The sequence below is a fragment of the Indicator indicator genome, chromosome 4, assembly GCF_027791375.1.
Source record: "Indicator indicator isolate 239-I01 chromosome 4, UM_Iind_1.1, whole genome shotgun sequence".
Lineage (NCBI taxonomy): Eukaryota > Metazoa > Chordata > Aves > Piciformes > Indicatoridae > Indicator > Indicator indicator.
The window spans coordinates 45,646,457-45,668,277 of NC_072013.1; the positions used below are offsets into that span (position 1 = coordinate 45,646,457).

General features: G+C 38.0%; 1 protein-coding gene across 1 annotated transcript in view; it reads left to right on the plus strand.

Moving 5' to 3' along the window:
- Positions 1 to 21,821, plus strand: part of MIPOL1 (mirror-image polydactyly 1) — a 201,385-nt gene that overhangs the window by 29,202 nt on the left and 150,362 nt on the right. Inside the window, exons 2-4 of the mRNA XM_054400707.1 lie at positions 1,860 to 1,939; positions 19,857 to 20,043; positions 21,357 to 21,492. Coding sequence (XP_054256682.1) covers positions 1,860 to 1,939; positions 19,857 to 20,043; positions 21,357 to 21,492 — 403 coding nt within the window. The remainder of the gene's footprint in view (positions 1 to 1,859; positions 1,940 to 19,856; positions 20,044 to 21,356; positions 21,493 to 21,821) is intronic.

Consider the following 21,821-nt stretch of genomic DNA (forward strand, 5'->3'; position numbering starts at 1 on the left):
CTAAATCATTCCAATCATTTAATTACACCTGAGGAGCTGAACTATAATTGCTTGCTTCCAACTAGGATCTGATATGGCTTGAGCAGTATTAATTTGGTGTTTACTTTTCTGAGTGCTAAAAGCATTAAAATGATTGTGCAATGGGATTACATTTTACTAATTGCTGGCATTCATTAGCTGGGTAAATGGCGAGGAAGAATGACTGTATATTGTGAAGGGATAAAATTATGATTTTTAAATAGTATATTACTAGGCACATTAAGGCCCTAAGTCGTGTTTTAAAATACTCCAGAGGTTATTAAATACCGTATTTTCTTCATGTCTTGCTATATGAATATCTTATTAAAATACTGCAATTATTATGAACCTTTTTGTGCAATATGTAGGGAAATGGCTTCATTGACAGAAACCTATTTCTTGATATTAATAACCCTCTATATTTTCAGCTAATCCAAAAGTAAATGAGGAACTTAGGAAAAGATTGCCAACTCCAAACCAACACATTTACACAGAATTGAAAAAGAAGCATACAGCTTCATTTGAGGGATTCTTGTAGGGATCTCAGTCCTGTGATATGAGGTGAAGTTGTTAGTTTTTAAGACCTAAGCACATTAAATCATGCACTTTTTTTTTTCCTCTCAGACACATTTAGTAGTTAACCACGAATATGAACTAGATATATTTTTGAATGCTTAATATAAATATTAGTTTTGAATCTTAAGTGTTTGCATAATTATTATACTTTTTTTGATAATTTCAAAGATAAAATCAAAACATTTGCCTTTTTTAAGTTGTTGTATAGGAAAGTAATTTCTTCTGCTGCTTTATTAGTTAGAATATGTATCATGGTATGATATGCTTGAATTTTAAATTGTACTGTAAAAAAAAACAAACAAACCACAAAAACAAACAACAAAACTCTTATTAGAACAATGGCAACTCTGGGGTTTTTTTGTGATCCAGCCACTTTGAGGTCTTTTTAATAAATGTATTTTTAAAAATACAGCAGGGAAAGCATACAAAATAAGCACAACTACATAGGTAAAGTTAGAAAATTGTCCTTTGTACAGTACATATTAAAAGAAGTGCTTGAATAAGTAATATCCTTTGTGGTAAGCTTACTATATTGGCAAGATTACACATTTAGTTAGATTTCCTTGAGACAGAGAATATAGGTGATCTTTTAACACAGAAGAGAGCATATATTTTAACACTCAAAATGTTACCTGATATCATTACATTCTCCTGTAAATCTTGCTTTTCAGTATTGAGGGTTGTTTCTTGAAGCTCTTTGATTATGTGAAATACTGCACTGTGTAATTAACTGCATGGTCTGAAATACTACAGATGCAAATATTAAGATGGATTTTTTAGCTGTTTAGAAGAACCTACAAGTCCAGAGGCAGAGCGACCATGGTCCACTTTACCTGTATTTTATCCAGGAAATTAAAGCAGGAGGAGGAATGTTGTAAAGTGAAATACATTCCACTGATAATAATTACCAAAGTAATAATTGCCAAAGTGAGTTTCCAGCAGGACCACTCAGTGTGATTTGGGCTGTGCTTAGTAGCATGTGCTTCCAAGACCAGACTCTAGACAAGAAGACAAACTAATACATTTTTTAAAGGTGTTGCACACAACAGAAACCTGAACCAAATCATTGTAAAAATTAGATGAAAAAAAAAAAAGAAATTTACTGAGAAATATACTTTAACACTGACTATTTAACAGACTATTGTTCTGATAGAGATACTTTTAAATAATTGGTCTTGTAAATTTTCTGTCAAATGAAGGGAAAGTATAGGTGTGTTATGATACATTGTTTCCAATTTATTTATTTTAAATTACTTTTGTTTTAGCTCTGAAATCTTCAAGCAAAAACTGGACTCTGTGCCAGATCAAACAAGTTCAGAAGAACAAATGGAGAACTGGTCAAAAGGTAAGGACTTTCAAGGTATTAATAAGGAACCTTAGGTGTTGTACCAGTGCTAGGCAGTGACTGGAATGTATTTGTTCTTGCTGATATATGACTGACTTTGGCAGAAAGGAAAAAAAAATTAAAAAACCAAACCATATCTGCACAGTGCTTCTTAAAAATATTTGTGGTAATAGGAAAGCAACTGCAGGAATGCAAATCATCAGCCTTATTTTTGTTTTCTGGATTACTGAAAACGTTCTTTGCATGACTTTGAGAAATCTTATTTGAGTTCATAGTCTGTACATTGCAATTTACTTTCTAACCTTTTAATTTTTTTCATAATGGGTTAACAACTAATTTGAAGTCTGTCTTAAAGTAACTTTCTTGGCTATTCATGCATGGTTACATTAAGATTAAGCCATCTGCTAATATCAACAAGTTTCTCATTATTACCTCAGCTAAATATAGACTGTAAGGTATACTTGGATGTAAAGGGGACTTTGGTTGACTTGTAACTTCCACAGCTCATGGAGTTATTACAGAGTTTTCATGGAGTTTCATTTGGGTGGAAGGATCTTTTTGTATGTGGATGACCAAAATTTTGCTGTTAGATACATTCTTCTGTTTCATTGCAGAAACTTTGGGGAGGAGGGGGGGAAACAAAAAAGGCACTGAGTTGAGCAGATTATGTGATTGACTGCTTTTACAGAACAGAGTCATCAAGAAGTGACTTATGAGTAGACAAAGTGTAGATGGAAGAAAAAGACACAGGAAGGGGACCTTCAGTACATCATAAGAGGAAGGATTTTTTTTTCAGAAACTGGCTATGTGAAGGTTAAAAAGAAAAGCAAACACCCAAAGACGTAAATGCCTCAGCATCAAAGGTGCCTCCTACATTAGAGCTTGATAGCATCCTGAGTATTTCTCTTTTGGGGGAATTTTATATTGCGTATTCTTTCTCAGATGATAATCAATGTCAAGTTTCTCATGAAGAGTCTGTTGCATCTGGGAGATGATGCATTTTTTACATATGTAATGGAATTTTTATCTATACTATCCTGTAAAATAAACTACTTCGTGGACACCTTGTAATTGATGGAATTTTGAGCTATTACTGAGTGAAGTTTAAAATGTATTTGAGTCATGGGCTCTGAAAACAAAAATAGTCATGGTGGAGTAACTGAGTGGAGAATTGTCTTCTGACATTTAACTGTGTAATGGCTTAATCAGATCTAGTATTTTTAGACCTTTAGGGGTCAGCATACCCTAAGAATGGTTCAAAAGGTTAACTTTTCCAAAGTAGGCAAGTGAACACCATAGACTGATTCTCTGTGAAGTATTTTCTGTCTATTTGTAAGGAATGGTGTGCTGCTGCTGCTCACAGATACTTTAAACACTGGGTGTTACTGAGTTTCATATGTACTATTTTTCTGATGTATTAAGATGAGCTTGGAAAAAATGCCTTCTAAAATGTATTTGTATATCCAGTAGAAGTTGTTATGTAGAGGAAAAATAAAGTTGATACAGTTTGTTGGGATTTTTGGTTGGGTTTTTTTGGGGTTTTTTTGTTGGTTTTTTTTTTTAAGATCAGCCATTAATAAGTCACATAATTGCTTATGCTTTTATTCCCAGGGAAGTTTAAAAAAAAAAAAAAAGAATTCTGGATAAATCTCATGTCATCACACTAGTTTGGATGAGGAAGTATTTTACTGGATAAGGAAATTTTTTGAGGAGGAATTTTATTTGGGTATTAATAATTCAGTTGCATTTTCTTACCATGAAGATAATAGCTACACTGCAGCAACTGAGTGTTCAGTTCATACCCATGGTAGATAGATAAGCTGGTGCATTTTCTCACTGAACTACTAAATCAAAGCAACTTTTAACCTTCATTTTCATGTCTCTGTTGATACTTGCTTTGTAATCTGTCATATCTTTCCTTTTTGCAGCTGTACTGTGTCTAGTTATTCCTTGCTTGTAATCTGGAATTTTAAAAGGTGTTTGTAGAAGAAGCTTATAATGACTTGATTATTTATTTTTTTAATATAACATACTGAAATGGTGGAGATTAAATTATTTGTTAAAAATAAAGATGGTAAAGCACATCTGAGATTAAATTTAGATAACTAGATGGAAATTCACTCAAGCAACGGGATTTAAAAAAACAAACAAACAAACAAAGTCATGTGCAAAGAAGTGGTAGGTTTATGGTGGTTATATGGAATAGTATGTAACCTGCTAATACATGTTATAAAATAAAGTGCTTAGCAAGTGTATATCTAAGTGTTTGATTGAGATTTTTCTTTTTGGCTTTCCATATTATTTGGAATGTAGCATGCTGGTGTGGATTAAGACATTTGTCTGCCTCTGTTCTGTTATATTGGAAAAAAATAAAGAGGAGGCTTTGTGCAAGTCGTATTGTTTGGGGTTTATATGTAATTTAAATGTTGTGTTTATATCCATAGCACCTAGTTCTTGATGGGAGGATGGTGACTAAGTATACTTCAGAGAATGTATCAGGAGTATTGGCAGCGGGCCAGTTAAGACTGTAATTTTCAAATGAAAATATTCAGAATCCAAGCTAGAAAGCCACAGATGGTAGCCCATTATAAAGTCACACTGGCAAATAGGCACCTACCTATGCCCTGCAGTGGCAGTGAGGGGAAAGCACATTGCACCTACGTGAAGATGATTCTTTAGTAGAAAAAACACACAAATGAAATGAAAACTACACAAATTTAATACTGTGAAAACACAAGAGGAAATCTGAAATCGGATGCTTTTCATACTTAGAGATACATTTTGAACTCAGTATATCAGTTTCCCAAAAGAGTTAGCAGGATAGGAATGTGGTGAGTGTGCAAATACTGGAGCTAAATTTGTGTCTCATTTGACTCATATCACGTACTGTGTGAAGGGGTGGAGTTATACTTTTTCCATATTGTATAGTCTTTCACTATTGTAATGTTTTCCTTGTCTCTTATTTCTGAACATTTGTAGTTTTAAGGACAGGGCAGAAATTAGGAGAAATTCTTAGAATATCAAGTCCTCTGATCCATTTTGACACCAAAATAGTAATTTTGCTGACTCCAAAATCAAAAGCATTATATAATTAATTGGAATTTCCTAAAACAAGGTAATGGGTTGGTTATTATTAATGGCAAAGTAGCTTGCTTCTTTAAAAGGAGGTTTTAATATTGTTTAAGCATAGAAATAAATACATATCCTTTTCTAAATCACTATCTAAAATGCATATTAAAAAAGAAAGTTAATGAGCCAATTTCACCTGTAAGAATTTGATGGCAGCTCTTAGTCGTGATCCTTATTGACACTTATCCTTAAAAAGAATGCCTGCTTTGTAAAAATGTTGGCATACCTGGAAAACTGCAGTTCAGAGGAAACCCTAGCTTTAAAGATAGGTGATTAATGGAGGTTGGAGCAGAACTGCAGAATCAGCTTCTACAGGGAAATATGAAAAGTGTTTTATATGGTGGTAAGCTGCTGTTTTCCAGTCTTGCTCCCTTCAGGAAAAACACGTAAGGAAATCAATATACAGACCCAATGAACAAGCTATGTATACAGAGCTGCTTAGATACATGCATGTGATAAGGTTACAGACAGACAATTGTCTTAATTACATCATGTGTTTATGCATGCACAGGTCTTGCATGAGTGCATGGTGCTTACTGTTAAGATTCTGCCACCACTTTGCTTGTAGCGTCATGGCCAGGCCGTGTACCTGCCAGTGTATTGCTTACAAAAATATTTAGTTCTTTTGCTGGGTAGTGAATAACATTCAGGAAATAAAAACCTCTCTAGAAATAGTTTTACATCTATTTACTCCCATTTGTAAATTCCATGAATTGCCAGCTGTTCCATTTACAATCATGGTAATAGAGGCAATGTGCAGTCACACATAGGTTCAGTAAAATCATAGACTCTGAATGTTTTGGAGTGGAAGGGGCCTTTAAAGGTCATCGAGGCTAACCTTCCTGCAGTTTCTTTGCTAACTTCCTAGAAAGGAACTCTTCCTCCTTACCACTTATTTGTAGACTTTCTTACTAGAAGTAGCAAGTTTTTCTAATTGGGTGATGATTTTAATGTACTTCATTATGGGTTTGATTTTTCTAATGGTAATTGCAAAGACTTTGTAGTTGGTTTTTGTGTGATTTAACACACATGCACCAACACACACAAAGATGAAGGGATAAAGGAAGCTTGGAGACTAATGTGTTGTAAAGCTTTTTCATGCTCTGGTTGGGTCAAGAAGCAATTAATTGTGAAGGTGCTACTTCGCCTTTTTCCAAAATACACCCATTACAGATGTAAACACTGAAGTCCTTCTTCCAAGGCTATAATAGAGGCTGTTTCTTCTTTTACATGCCTCAAGAGGAGATATTGTGAGCCTGTGAGCCTGTTCTTCCTCTCCTTCCCTCTTCTAGCAATAAGGAGTGCATTTTACCAGGGAAAGAAGGAAGACCTAGATATTGCATGTGTGATCTACAGAAAGGCAGAGTCTTCTTCATGCATATGGCTCAACTGATTAGTGTCTTCCTTGTGTGCCATGCATTCAGCACCAGACTCACTGTGTGCTGGCAAGAGATTTTCTTGTGAAGAGGCCAGGGTAATTGCAGGTTTTTCTAGACAGTATGAGCAGAAGATAGGTTCAGAGGGTGATCTTGCATTAGTCAAACATAGGAAGAATGGTTAGTAACTGTTGAGCAACACTAAGTATGGAAGCTGTTGCACAGAAACAGAGGGATTAATGTGCCATGACTTATATAATAAGTGAAAAAGTCATCAAATACAGTCTGGTCTTTCCTGTAAATATAATCACCCTTTCCTGTTTATAAATTCTCATTTATCCTTTTTTAGATGCATTTTCTTTCCTAGTATATTTTGAATAGTTAAGTACAGTCCACTTCAGGCCAGGCTGCATGCAGAGACTCCTCATCAAAACCATACTAAGTATCCAGTATCTGCCTGGAGTATTGTGAATATGATTTTGTTAGACCTTAAAAATGTGTAGTGTCTTACTCACACCGAGTCCTACAAGCATAAAGATGGGGTGAATGCACACCTTGAAGTAGAGCACTTTGAATCACTTAAGTGTTTTTTAAATATGAGTGCAGATAACTTCAAAATGTCTTCAAATGTGCTTCATGGAGAGCAAGATTTATTGTCAGTAATTTTTATATAGTGATGTGGAAGGAGCTTTAGAAGATCTCTAGCAAAAGTGGAAGAGGAATTTGTTTTTTTTTTTTCTCTAGACACCTTCATTGCTTCTATTTTAATGACAACTAGAATGAAACTGAAGTTCAGAGCAGAAACATAATAATATATATATATATTAAAAGGTTTTCCAGGGAGTACACTGGAGTCTGAGAGTTCACCTGCATCTTTAGTAGACCATTTGCTCTGAGTAAAGGGTGCCTGTGCAAAATGTCTTACTAGCACTTTATGCACAATGACCTTTCTTTTCTGTCAGATGCTTAAAATTACAATTTTTTTTTTCACTTCTAAAGCTTAGCTTTATGGGATTTTATTTAGAACTGTAATTCAGCAAAGCCTTAGTTGTTTGTTTGCTGTAAAGGGAGGTTGAGTACATTTGGTTAAGAGAATTTTCACTATAATTAATGGGCATCAGGAAACATGACCCTGCCTAGATAAAAGGGAGTTCTGGATCATTAAGATTTAGATAATGGGAAGGGTTATATGTGAAAAGCAATTGTCTGGGATGACAATAGCAAAAGAAAAATGGAGTGGGAAGGTTTACTTTGTTTTTAGGTGGTTTAGGAAACATAAACACAGCATGCTTAGAAAAACTCCAGCAGACACTGTGTTTGGAAATTATGTAATAACTCCATATAGGCTGTAATGATATCCCAAAACCCTGTATTTAAACTAACCTGAATTACAATGAGAGATAAACAGAATATTTACCCATCCCTTATGAGCTGCTGCTGATATGTAAATTTATTCTTCTACTTTGCACAAATATACTTTTGAGCTACTGCTTAAACACTTCAAGGTCCTTAGCCAAACAGTTTTAATGATGCCTCCAATATTATGAAAGTGTGACATTTGATGAATGCCTTGTATAGTTGTGATATCGGGGAAAGTGTAAACAAAAAACGCACATCAAGTCATCGTGCAACACCTAGATAATTTATAATTTTACTGTTTATATCCATCTTGACATTTTTTATCTGCCAAAGGCAGGTTTCATTTGGAATCTTAATCTGAGATTTATTTGGTGGATCTGGAAATCATAGCTAGAGTTCCCACAGGAAATGGTCCATCTACCAACAGATTAAATGGCAGTCCTGCAGTTGTTAAGGGAGCTCTGCATTTAACACACATGCATACTCATTCAGTCAGCACTGTGGAGAAAAATTAAAGTAGTAACCCAGGTTTAGGAACAATGTAGCTAAAAAGTCCCATATTTGCTGAATGACAAAGGGTTATATAGCAGCATTTCATTTTATTATTCGTGCTTGAATTTCTTGTTTGCTTTGTTGAGTCTGCTGACGAATACTAATAAATGCCTGCAACAATCCAGACGAGAGATGCCTGGCAACAAAGCTATGCGGTGGACCTCCCTGATCTTCTCCAGTTCACAACCTGACCTTTTGAAAAATTGGCTGGGCTAAGCTGCAGAATTTGGGTGTAATGGTTATTGTTAACTCCAGCTTTAGGATTTATTAATTTGTGTGATCAAGACTTACCTATACTTCAAAGTTTCAAAAGACCAAACACAATCATCCATCCATTAGAACTAACATTGTGTTTCAGTGAATCCCACTTAGTATCTGCCTGGAGATTCTGCTGTTTTGATGCATTTGGAATATAAAAATGCCTTTTCAAGTGTGGGACCAGTCCAAGGAAAATCTGGTGTCTTCTCAGAGACTAATATTTTTAAATTGCATTGTGTTAATGAATTGCAAACGGAGAGCGGAATCCAAAGGAAATGTCTGATATTTACACATTAATAAATGCATCACGATTTAACTGCAGTGAATACCAAAGTAATAATTGGCTGGGTGTTTTAAAGAACTGTAAATGGTTTTCTGTGTTTAAATATTCACCAATTTGTACACAGTTCTGTTTAGATGCAAAGTATGAGGGCAAAAGACTTAGTGAGACAGACAAGCGAAACATCATTGCTAAAATAATTGGAATCCTCACAGCATTGTAAAAAAATTGCCCTTGCCTGAGTAACTTCAAATGTTCTTAATCTCCTTCCCAATTTATTTCTTTATGAAAGATGGGACAAGGGTTCTGCACAAGTACAATAAATAAATAAACATTAAAAGCAACACAGATGTCCCCCCACTTAAATTGCTAACACAGAATGAATTCACTGGTCTCTTTTAGAGTCCTTTAAGGAACTGAGAAACCAAACCATTAAACTTCTGAGTTTTGTTGGTATTTTAGCAGACAGAGTACTTTCAGACCTCTTTTGTTTGTGTCATGGGGTGTAAAGCAAAACAAAGACATTAATGCAAAGTGCAATTTAGCTTATTCTTGCTTCATTTGCAGAGAACTTTCTCAGTGAGTTCCTGCAAGAATACATTGTTCTCTTTGGTGGGGATTTTTGGACAACTTAAAACACTTAGCTCTGGTCAGAGATTGTACTGTTAGGTTTAACCTGACTGACTTCTAAAAGGGTTGTAATTGTTTGGAAGTTCTCTGTATTCAAATGATAGTCAATTTTAAAAATTTTTAAAAAAAAATTAAAAAATGCAAAGGGTGTCATCTCTTCTGTCTACCATCTGACCTCATCGCTGCTTACAACTATCTGAGGGGAGGTGGTAGCCAGGTGGGGGTTGGTCTCTTCTCCCAGGCAACCAGCAGCAGAACAAGAGGACACAGTCTCAAGTTGTGTCAGGGGAGGTATAGGCTGGATATTAGGAGGAAGTTCTTCACAGAGAGGATGATTGCCCATGGGAATGGGCTGCCCAGGGAGGTGGTAGAGTCACCATCACCGGAGACGTTCAAGAGGAGACTGAATGAGGCACTTAGTGCCATGGTTTAGTTGATTGCTTAGGGCTGGGTGATAGGTTGGACTGGATGATCTTGGAGGTCTCTTCCAACCTGATTGATTGTATGAAATTAGAGAAAGTTTGTTATTCTGTGCACTGCACACCAGTCTTCTAATATAGAAATACTGTACTCTGCCATGTGAATGGAAAGCTCTCATTACAAAAGAGTGTGGAAGGAGACTGATTTAGTTATTTGAAATTTCTCTTCATTTTTTTTTGTTGTGTAAATGTTATTCTATAATTATAAGTACAGATAGGGGGGTTCTTGAAGTCCACTTGAAATTGGTTGCTAAAGCCTCTCTGACAGAAGAGAGAAGAATTTAAGGTCTCTGAGGAGGAGACAGGAGCAGGAGTAGCTACCAGTGAGGTAGTACATGGTACAGCATGGATACAGTGCCATGGACTTCAGTTTTACTTCTACCATGGCTTGCTCAATGACCTCAGTACAGTTACTTCATTACTGTGTGCCTCAATCTTGCTGGCTTAAGATGACTATCCCAGTGCTTATGCATCCCTTATGAATTATCTGTGAGAGCTTCCAAAAAACACACTGCTCTGAAGGCTTATTTCAGTGAATCTCTGACATTTGCTTCTTAAAGTAAGATCAGATACCCTATGTCAGTGTAAAATCCAGGACCTTTCTGAGTAAGAGTTACTTAAAAGTAAGTTGATAGTCCTCATTCTTCTGAGTTGACCCACGGTGCTCTCAGCAGAGCCCACAGTGACGTATCTTTGGGGCACTGACCATGCAATGCATCTTATGTGTTGATTTCCTCTTTGTTACTGCCAAGGGCTCGGCTGATTATATGTGGCATTTTGGCTGGGCAGTGTACTGAGAAATAAAAAGAGTTGCGAAACTACTCTGAGTTCAGTCTTCCCTTGTTATCAGGTCCCTGTGACTGCCGTTCTGCCATGCTACAGAAGTGATTTAGTGAGACTCATGGAATGGTTTGGGTTGGAAGGGACCTTAAAGATCATCTAGTCCAATCCCCCTGCAGGCAGAGACACCTTCCATTAGACCAGCTTGCTCAAGCACTCATCCAACCTGGCCTTGAACACCTCTAGGAAGGGGGTCAGCCACAACTTCCCTGGTCAACCTGTTCCAGTGTCTCACCCCCCTCACTGTAAATAATTTCTTTTGAATATCCGGTCTAAATCTCCCCTCCTCAAGCTTCAGGCCATTCCCTCTCATCCTATCACTTGCAAGCCTTTGTAAAAAGTCCCTCCCCAGCTTTCTTGTAAGCCTTTTCAGGTACTGGAAGGCCACTATAAGGTCTCCCCAGGACCTTCTTTTCTCCAGGAAAAAGTTGGCCCAGTTTTCTTTAAACATTAGAAAAAGTGCCTTGAGGGGACAACCATTTGCTATTAGTTGCAGGTTATTGATTCTCAGGACTCTGCACTGGAGGGGCCTAAATACCTGCTAACATGAGTAAATCTGCAATAAGTCCAAAGATGAGTAAACCTGCACTTTTTCCTGGTTTTTTTTGGAGAACATGTATATTGACCTTCTAGTTTTTGCACTGAGCTTTTGTACTTGTTTTCCAGAAACAGGAAAATTAAGTACAACATCTTTTCTTGGGATTAACTCTGAAATTTTGTTTGCAGATTCTAGGAAAGATTAAAAAAAAAGTAGTGAAGAAAAAGGTCAAAAGTAGCGAAGGCCTTTTGAGATACACCTGTCTTGCATTTGTGTCAACTCAAATACAACTGAGAAAAGAAATAACAGGCAACCTGAAAATGCAAAAAACCTAAAGAGACTCTTTTCTTTCCACTTAGGCAATAAAATCAGATTTCTTAATGCAGCTTCCTTTTCTTTCTTTGCATATTTATGCCTATAAAATACTTCAGTTTTGGTTTCCTCTTCATTTTCAGGATTCACACCTTTTGATCATTCCGTAAAGGTTTGAACTCTTGAGCAATCTGAGTTTTTCACAGTCATTCTGTTTAGTAGAATCTCTAGTAAGTTACACCACTGAGTGGTAAAAAGGCTGACTCATGGTTTTCAGCTCATCAAGGAATATTCAGCCATGGAACTAATTTCATTTGCATAGCCTGAAAAGTTAGTGGCTATCAGGCTCATCTTTTTCGCTAGACTTAAATACTTAATTTCTGTTTATTATATGTTCCTAAGAATTGACCTCCAGTGGCATTAGATGTTATGAGCTTAAGAACTCCATAATCCATTTTCATGCAAAGCTATTAAAATTGCTTTGTATTAGTGCAGGAGTTGTCTTGTCCTGACAGCTTGTTAGAAGACTTGCAGTTGTGTGTGTGTGTGTTCTCATGCACATATGCCCAAGAATTTTCTGTACAGAGATGTTTGTAATAGTATTAACATTAAAAAAATAGGAAAAAAAGAACAAGATGATTTGGAAGTCAATAATAAAGAACAGCAATTAGTCTGCTGAAAATAAAAAGAAGTTTTCAAGTGTTGCCCTCACTCCACAATTGTTGCAGCAAGTTGAGGTAGATGCATGGCTTGTTGGTAGGGGCAAGAGCAAGTGTGTTTAGATTGTAGGAAGTGTGTAAGTGTGTCCTTTTATTCCTGTGGGAATAGTTTAGTTTGATATGGGGGTGGGGTGACTCTTTGCTTTGATAGTTTTGTTGGAGGGTGAATATTCTCTCTTGGGGTTTGAAAGTCAATGGGTTTGGTATAGCAGAAAGACACCAAAAAAAACCCCCAAAATCCCAAAACCAAAACCCAAAAAAACCCACCCCACATAGAAGTTGAAGCTATGGTGGTGTTTAGAGTGAGAAGGAAAAGACATGCTTAGCAGTAAATGAGAGTTTGTCAGTCACTGAATTTGGGGAGGGTTTAGTAGTGGAGGTTGCTCTTAGTTCCTCAACTGTAACACACTGCATTGTTTTCAAGTGTTTTTAGTCTGACAGTGTCACGTAGGAGTAAGCTACTGAGTTTACAGTCAGCTTTGCTTGTGCTCCCAGAATGTGTATGGCTCATTCTCTTCCTTCCTGGTTTTGCTATTTTTGCTATTCAGCCTCTTACTGCCATCCCTCTCGGGATTCATTCATGCAGTCTTTTGCAGATAGATGAGAATATTCTTTGTGCTACAGACCAGCTTCAAACAAATACTAGGAAGCTATAGGTAGCAAGCATTAAATTCTACTACACTTGAAGCTAGTTTGGAGCACCAAGGGCTTCCATATTCATCTGCAGGTGTATCTGTAGCCAACCATGTATTTTGTGGTGCTGTGTGCATGTTCTCTTGTGTTTGGTTTGTTTTCCTTTATTGTTATTTTGCACAGAGATCCCCTGCAAACCTCTGAGCTGGTTGGTGCAATTTGGCTTAATAATATGCTGAAAGAATACAAGCAAGGGAAGTATCTACCCAGCTTATGCTGGAGGACAGGACTGCTGAATGTGCTGGATGGTATAACAAGGGCTGCCACTGCCTCTTTAGCTTTCTAGGTGAATCTGCACCTCTGTGCACTCAGATCTTCTACACTTCTTTCCATATTATCAGTACAGAATTCTCTAATGCTGTGTGTTCCCTGATCTCGCTGCCAGTTCCCCACTTCTAAGAAGCTATGAGTAATGGTGACTGCCTGTAAAATGTGTTAGGTTCAATGTTTTCACTTGACTTTTTAACTACTCCCAGCTTAACAGCATTGAATTCTGTCCTGCCTTTCCTATTTCAAGCCATGACAGCATTATCTTCCCTTTACATCCCTCACAATCAATTCCCAGCTTTAATTCGAGTGTCTTTATATTCCTTCTACCTAACATTTGCTTTTCTTTCCCTCAATGTGAACAAGCTATTCATTCAAGATAAATACATACAGAAGATCAGGTGTTCAGCTTCTCCCCATAGTGAAATATTAATCTGGGCTACTGAACTTGTCCTATTTTATATCAAAAATAAGTTGTTTAGTATACTCAAGAACCAGAATCAATGGTGATGATACCACTTAAACTACAGTATTTTTTTTCCAAAGCTTGCCAGGCTGTTTTACCCTTTCTCTGATGTTCCTTGTGCAGCCTGATTATTGCAAATGCTACTTACTCCCCAGTGTGTCTCTGCAGCATTGGTAATTAGCACACAATTCAGTTTGCAGGAGGTATGAGGGAAAGCACTAAAGTGCATTGATTGATATTGCCACTTATTTTAACAGCATTATAAGCTACCAGGTACCAAAGCCTAAATTAGTTGGGGTGGGGGCCATGAGCTATATGGAGAATAAAGTGGCTTTAAAAATAAAAACATCACTATGCCCAAAGGTCTGACAGTATTCAAAATGTCTTCCCCAAAGCATTCTACAGACAGATTTAGCATGCTGACCAAAAGAAAAAAAAATGCATTGCAGCTTTATTAAACAAGTAAAAATCTCTGACCTTAATGCCCTTGGGCAGAGTGCTTCCACTCCTGAGTGGAGGAGGGTGCCATCACCTTCTCTCTTACAAAGCCAGTAGGGAAAACCATCAGATCCTCTATGTTTCATCTAACATTTCTGGGAATGCCACTTACAGGCTTGCTGTGATGCTGCTTAGTCTTACCCATTTGCTTGAGGGAATTGAATGTGGATGAAAAGATGTACTGCAAATGTAAGTTGCTTAAAGAAGCAGCATTAGCATTAATAAATGCCAACACAGGTCTAGTCCCATTCTAATTCTTTTTTTTTTTCAGCTACTGTAACTTACAGCTGAAGGCATAAAAATGGCCTAAAGATTTAGCTTGAAGTTCCGCTGCTAATCATAGAATAGAATCATAGAATGGTTTGTGTTGAAAGGTGCCTCCACAGGTCATCTTTAACCTCTTCTGCAGTCAGCAGGGGCATCCTCAACTAAATCAGGTTGCCCAGAGCCTTGTTGAGCCTCACTTTGAATATCTCCAGGGAAGGGGCCTCAACTACCCCCCCTGAGCAACCTGTTCCAGTGTTCCACTACTCTCATGGTAAAGAACTTGTCCCTAACATCCAATCTAAATCTGCTCTTCTCTAGTTTGAATCTAATGCCCCTTGTCCTATCACTGCAGACCTTTGTAAGCAGTCCTTCTCCAGCCTTCTTGCAGGGCCCCTTCAGGTACTAGAAGGCCACTGTTAGGTCTCCCCAGAGCCTTTTCTTCTTCAGGCTGAACAACCGCAGCTCCTTCAAGCCTGTCTTCATAGCAGAGGTGTTTCAACCATCTGATCATTTTCGTGGCCCTCCTCTGGACTAGATCAATCAGGTCTATGTTCTTCCTGTGCTGAGGGCTCCAGAGCTGGATGCAATACTCCAGGTGAGGTCTTATGAGAGCAAAGTAGCAGAATTACCTCTCTGGATCTGCTGGCCACTCTTTTGATGCAGCCCAGGATGTGATTTGCCTTCTGGGCTGCAAGCACACACTCTCTGCTCATGTTCAGCTTCTTGTCCATCAGCATCCCCAAGTCCTTTTCCTCAGGACTGCTTTCTATGACTTCATCCCCCAGTCTGTATTGATAGAGAGGATTGTTCTGACCCATGTGCAGGACCCAATGAGGCCCTGAGCAGCCTGATCTAGCTGGGGATGTCCCTACTGAATGTGGGCAGGTCGGACTGGATGACCTTTGGAGGTCCCTTCTGGCCTGGACCATTTTGTGATTCTATGACCCTGCACTTGGCCTTGTTGAACCTCATGAAGGTCACCTGGGCCCTAACTCAGATCTTTACCTCATCATGCAGACACCTTTACCTCATTCTGTTTCTGGGGTTTTAAAAATAAATCAATAAATAAATCTGTCTACTGGCTTGACCAGAGCTTTTCTACTTGTTGGGAGCTCATATTCAGGATGTTATAGACAGGCTGCTGTGGCTCATCCGACCCTCTCTTACTCATCGCTGCTCTTCCATGTAAGCACCAGTGATACTGTTTTGGTGACCTGGGAAACATTACGTGTGACCATATGGCTCTGGAGGTGATGGCTGAGGGTGTGGGGTCCCAGATTGTCTTATCCTGTGGAGGAGGACTAGGTGAAGTGGGTGAGACCTTCCACAAACAGGTGGAAGAAGCCCCATGTTTACAAGTCCCAGTCCTCAGCAGGGACTACAACAATGATGATGATCTACCAGAGCCACAGCAGCTGGGCAAAAGTGGTTCAGGAGGTTTCTGGAGTCCACTGATGACAACTTCTTGACACAAATGATTGAGATCCCAACAAGGAGAGGTGCACTGCTGGACCTGATACTTAACAAACAAGGAAGAACTAGTTGTGGATGTTGAACTCAGGGGGCAGCCTTGGCTGCAGTTACCATGAGGTGATGGAGTTCAGCATCCTGAGCAGAGGAAGCAGGACAAAAAGCTGGACCTCAGCTGTGGATTTCAGAAGAATAGACTTCAGTTTCCTCAGAGATCTGATGGAGGAATCCCATAGGATACAATACTGGAGAGAAGAGGGATCCAAGAAAGCTGGTTGATATTCAAGGATCACCTAGTTCAAAGTCAAAAATGGTCTATCCTGATGAGCAGAAAATGAAGTATAGATCAAGAAAAATGTTGTTTTCTTTGACTCTGGTAAGACTTTGGATTCTGTGTCCAATAACATCATAAAAGAGAAGCAAATGATGGTTAAATAAGTAAACAGTGACACTGATTGAAAACTGGCCCAGTTGCACAAAGTCCAGTGGGAGGCAAGTCACAAGCAGCGCACTTCCGGAGGCAAAAATGGATCCAATCCCATTCAATGTCTTCATTAACGATCTGGATGATGGATCAGAGTATACCCTCAGCAAGTTTGCTGATGATACAAAACCAGGAGGAGTAGCTGATACACCAAAGGGTTATGCTGGCATTCAGAGGGACCTCAATAGGTGAGGAATTGAGCAAAGGGGAACCTTGTGAAGCTGAGCAAGGGAAAAAGTCAAGAAGCTCTGCACATGGCCAGGAATAATCCCACAAAACCGTAAATGGAGGACACCAAGTGTCTAGAAAACAGCTCTACAGAAGGGGAACAGGATCCTTGCACTCATAGCAAGCTGGCCAAGCTGCATTGGGAAGAACGTTGCCAGCAGATCGAGGGAGGTAATTCTTCCTCTCAGCTCAGCACTGGTGATGTCACACATAGAGTGTCAAGTCCAGTTCTGAACTCCTTAGTACATGAAAGAGATGGAACTTACTGGAGCAAGTCCAGCAAAGAGCCACCATTGGATTGGTGAGGAGAGTCTGAGAGCTGAGACAGCCTCAAAAAGGGAAGAGTTGAGGGAGTGGATCTTGTCAATATGAATAGTACCTGATGGAAGGGAATGAAGAAGAAGAAAAATCCAGACTCTTTTTGCTAGTACCCACTGGCAGGCCAAGAGTCAATGAGCACGAATTAAAAAGCCACGTGAAATTCTGTGTGAATACATAGAAAATAATTTTTGCTGTGAGGGTGATCAAACACTGATAAAGGCTGCCTAGAGAGGTTGTAGAGTCTCTGCTTGTGAAGCTATTCAAAAGCCATCTGTCATAATCCTGTGCAACTTTCAGTCACTCTTCTTGAGCAGGGGGGCTGGACTAGATGATCTCCAATGGTGCTTTTCAACTGCAATGACTTTGTGAGCTCTTTTAAAAACCTGGCACTAAAAGCAGCAAATTCAAAAAACAGAAACTGTGAAAAAACGAAAAATTTATTCAGTTGATTACTCTCATGCTAAGGGAATAAAATCCTTTTGTTATTATTTGTCCCAGTATAACTGTGGTAGCCAATGTTTAGCATTCTGGAGTGAGAAGGTTTTTCTTCTCCAACTTTCATATAGCGTGGGCCAAAGGGGAGTGCAGTAAATAAAGAGCAAAGGCTCATGGCAATACAGTCACTGGTTATTGCAACAGGTAGCATTGGACTTGATTTCCTGCACAGAATGCAACACACTTCACCTGTGGCACTTCAGATATATACAGATATATACTTATTGCAAATGATGTTCTAGAGAAGAGGGGAAGCAAAAGTTCTTATGGCAAGTAAAAGGTTGCATTTCCCCTTCAGTGTGTGAGAGCATAATTTGCAACTATATATATATGATCCTTGAAGTCCCTTCCAACCTGGTATTCTATGAATTCTAAAGATAGGAACTTGAAATATCAGAATTTAGAGTTTTAGCATAGCTCTTAACGTCCCTGCTGCTCAATATATACAGATCACTGCATCTGAAATGAGAGAATGGCAGGGTGATGCTTAATGGGCAAGTAGATTAAATGGAAGCGTATTTCAACTAAGCAAGCAGTGAAATTCAGAGTAGGAGAGGGTTCCAGGTTTTGCCCTTAGGCTTCCAAGTTGGGGTAGGTTCTTCGAATATACATAACGAATTTTTTAGGGCTTATTTCTTTAGAAGTGCTTGCTACTTACTTGTAAGGAGAAGCAAGAGGTTGAATCCAGTTTTAAAATGCAGCAGCACTTAAGAGGAAACCTCTGCTCAAAAGCCTGCAGGACAACTGAACAACTGTGTGCACTTGCTCAAGGAATCCAGGTGGCTGTGGGCTGTGGTCAGTTTCTGCATTGGCTGTGATCTGAAGAAGTTGATACTGAAAGTAGTGTTAGGTTATACTTGTTAACAAATCGAGTTCATCAAGTTGTGGTCCCCACATGTTTATTACTCCTCAGAACCAAAGATTCTGATGTGCTGTTGACTGTTGTTCCTCTAGTACAAAATCAGTGGTTATAGGATGGTAAGAGGAATGGTGAGAGGAGATTCAAGTGGATTTGTGCTGAAGTAGCTAAGGAGAACACACATGAGTAGAGGGTCCAATAGCATTTTCCTCAAGGTAGTAACTCATAGCTCTGTATGGGAACACATTTAACTGACTCCAGCTAATCCACAAGTCATCTCTTTGTGCCTTGAGGATGCTTCCTGTGCCATTGGCTGTGTTTTGTCTTCTTCAAGGAAAGAGTATTCTATAGCAACAAATGTTAATGACAGTCTTCTGTATTTTTCACTTGGAATCTGTGCTTTTGTGTCTTACATGCAGCATGATACCTTGATACTGATACTGATGTGTACTTCTGAGCTATTTGTAGATGAGAGCAACTCTATAGTTAGTTTCTTATTATTTTTGAGGAGGAAGTAATAAGTTGGATTGAAGAATGTATACCCTGAAATGTATCGAAAATGTTTGGAAACACTAACATTAATAAATGAGCAAATGCTCCAGTGTTTGTTCTCCACTAATCTAAATGAAAGAATGAAGACTATATGCACTTTTTTCCCCCCCATTTACAGCTTTTTTAGGCTTCTTCCTTCTGATTTTTTAATATAGTTCTATAATTAAAATGTACTTGTTCTTACTTTATGAAAGACCATTCACGGTATGCAGATCTTAATTTCATTTAAATACCTTGATACCTGAAGTGTCTCCTAAAAATATCTAGTATCCAAGCTTCAGAGAACTCTCACAGCCAACATTTTAATCAGATATTTTTTTCCTTTGGCACAATTTGTGCTTTGCATTCTTCAAGTTCTTTAGTTGTATGAGCCTGTGACTTACACTCTCCAGGAGTCAATAAGGGGGCCTTAAATTTATCATTGCTAATAACAGCTTGCTGATACTCCTTTTGTAGCCAAATTAGATTTGGAAAAGATCTTAATAGATTTCCTTGTTTACAGAAGAAATTCATCATGTCTTGCTAGGTTAGAGCAGATTTTTGTGAAAGACAGGTAGATAATTTCCTAGGGTCAGCATTTTAAGCAGTCATGTAAGGGAAATGGTGCTGATGTTTTTCAGGTTTCCATGAAACAGATCCAGTAAACAGGTTGTAACATTTACATCTGTACTCCAGGTAGCACAGCTCTTGTTCCTTAGTGGGATCAGGAAGCTATGAATCTGCAGCTAGAGTACTTTCTCCTTTCTGCCACGAATAAGATTACAGCAAGCCGTTTTCAGATGAGAAATCTTGGCTCTGTGTTCTTTCTCCAAATTAAAAATATATTTGCTTCTATTTCCAATTAGAAACACACAACTTGGAACAGAAAAAAGATGGGTTCTGTATGGAATTTCAGTGTCACCAGGATTCTCAAAAAAAGGCAGAGTTTTTCATGCAAGCAGAAGCTGAAGCACTGAACTTTTCGGATTTGCCGGTAACCAGTCAAAGAAGAGGAGTCCAAATCAGTTGTAATTCCAATCCTGAAGAACCAAGGTAAAAACCTCATCCTTTTCTATATCTTTTCTAGATTCAAATTACAGACAACATGCATACAGACTTTTGGATAAAGGTGGGGAAAGTTACTTCCCATCTGACAATCAGTAAGTCAGCTTTTTACTTAGACTCACCCTATCTGCCCTTCTGTGCCTTTACACAACAAGCACAATGTACCCTGAGTATGATGAGTGAGCAGGAAGAGGAGCTGTAATACCTTGTGGGCAGTGTGTGACAGGAATCTGGAGAAGGGTAAATGTGATTGAAAAGTGCAATGCAAACTCTTTAAGTTTTTATTCTGTCATTCATTTTGGTCATTTATTGGAATTAATTTTTACTGAGCGATGTGTAAGATCCTAAAAGTAGAGACTAAAAATTCCTTGTAGTAGGTACTGTACAAAATGTACAAAGTCTGTCCTTCCTCAGATTGCAGTTGGAATATAAGATCAGAAAATATCTTACATCCTCCTTATAATGCAGTTGAAATATAAGATCAGAAAATATCTTATATCCTCCTTGTAATCCATTCAGCTGCTGATTTTGCTGCCATTTTATAAGTGAGATGATAGAATCATATAATGCTTTGGGTTGGAAAGGACCTGTGAAGGTCATCTAGTCCAATCCTCCTGCAGTGAGCAGGAACATCTTTAACCAGATCCAGTAGCTCAGGTCTGGGATATCTGTATCAACAAATACCCAAGGAGTTTTCTAAATCACTTACCTTGAGACATAATTTTTGTGACCATTGATTCTTGTCTTAATTATCCCCATCATTGGCATATAGTATGGAATTCCTGCTGTCAAATATAATATTTAGAATAGCACTACAATTTTACAGATTTCTTCAAGATGAATTCCTAGATCTTGTCTTCTGGATATTCTCATTTCACTTAATGTGGAATTGTCCATCCTACCAAAAGAATTTGTTTTCTTTTAACCTGAGCATCAATTTCCTTATTTTATCAGTCTGTGTTAAGCATGTGGTTTTAAATATTTTATTTCCTTAAGCATTTTCTGTTTATAGGCTTCATAACCAATTTATATTCATCTGTTTTATGCCTTGGTACTGTAGTACATTTGTTTACTATTCCAGACTTACAGTTGTGTTTTTTTTTTTCAGAAATAAGATTTAAGAAATGATAGAAGGACATCGCTTTTACTGGCTATTTAATACATTTGCAGTGGTTAACAAGTTATGATAATTTATTTCTGTGTATTTTGTTTGGCCAGGGGTGAGAGGGTAAGGAGCTGGTTTTGCATTATTTTTCTTTCCTTTTTTTTTTTTTTTTGCTTTTTACTCCTCCTAATCACAGCACCATAGAAAGAAAGGCTAACAGGATGCTTCCTGAATTTAAATCCTCATGGAAGGATGCTGCAGAGTTAGGTGGAAAAACAGAAGCTGCATTCCTTTTGAAAGAGCTGGACACTCTGAGAGCCAAAAATAAAAAGGTACGGTTAAGATATTCACATCACAGTGTTTGCTCTTTTATGGTTGTCTTACAAAACATACATTTTAAACTGTTACTAATTTAGTTTTGTTATTTATTTTAGTGCACCAATCAATAGATTTCTTGTCATTTTGGATTCTTAGTATCTGCTTAAATGCTGCTTCCCTGGAATTTAAAAAAGATTTCATCCTGCACTTTGGCCTTGTTAATCAGCTACGGGTTCTTGCACCATGGATGAAAACCGAGGAGCAAAATCAAGGCCAGGATTTCATTAATAGAATCTGGAGCTTGTGCTTCTAGACATGTGGTCCAGATAACAAATGTGCTCTA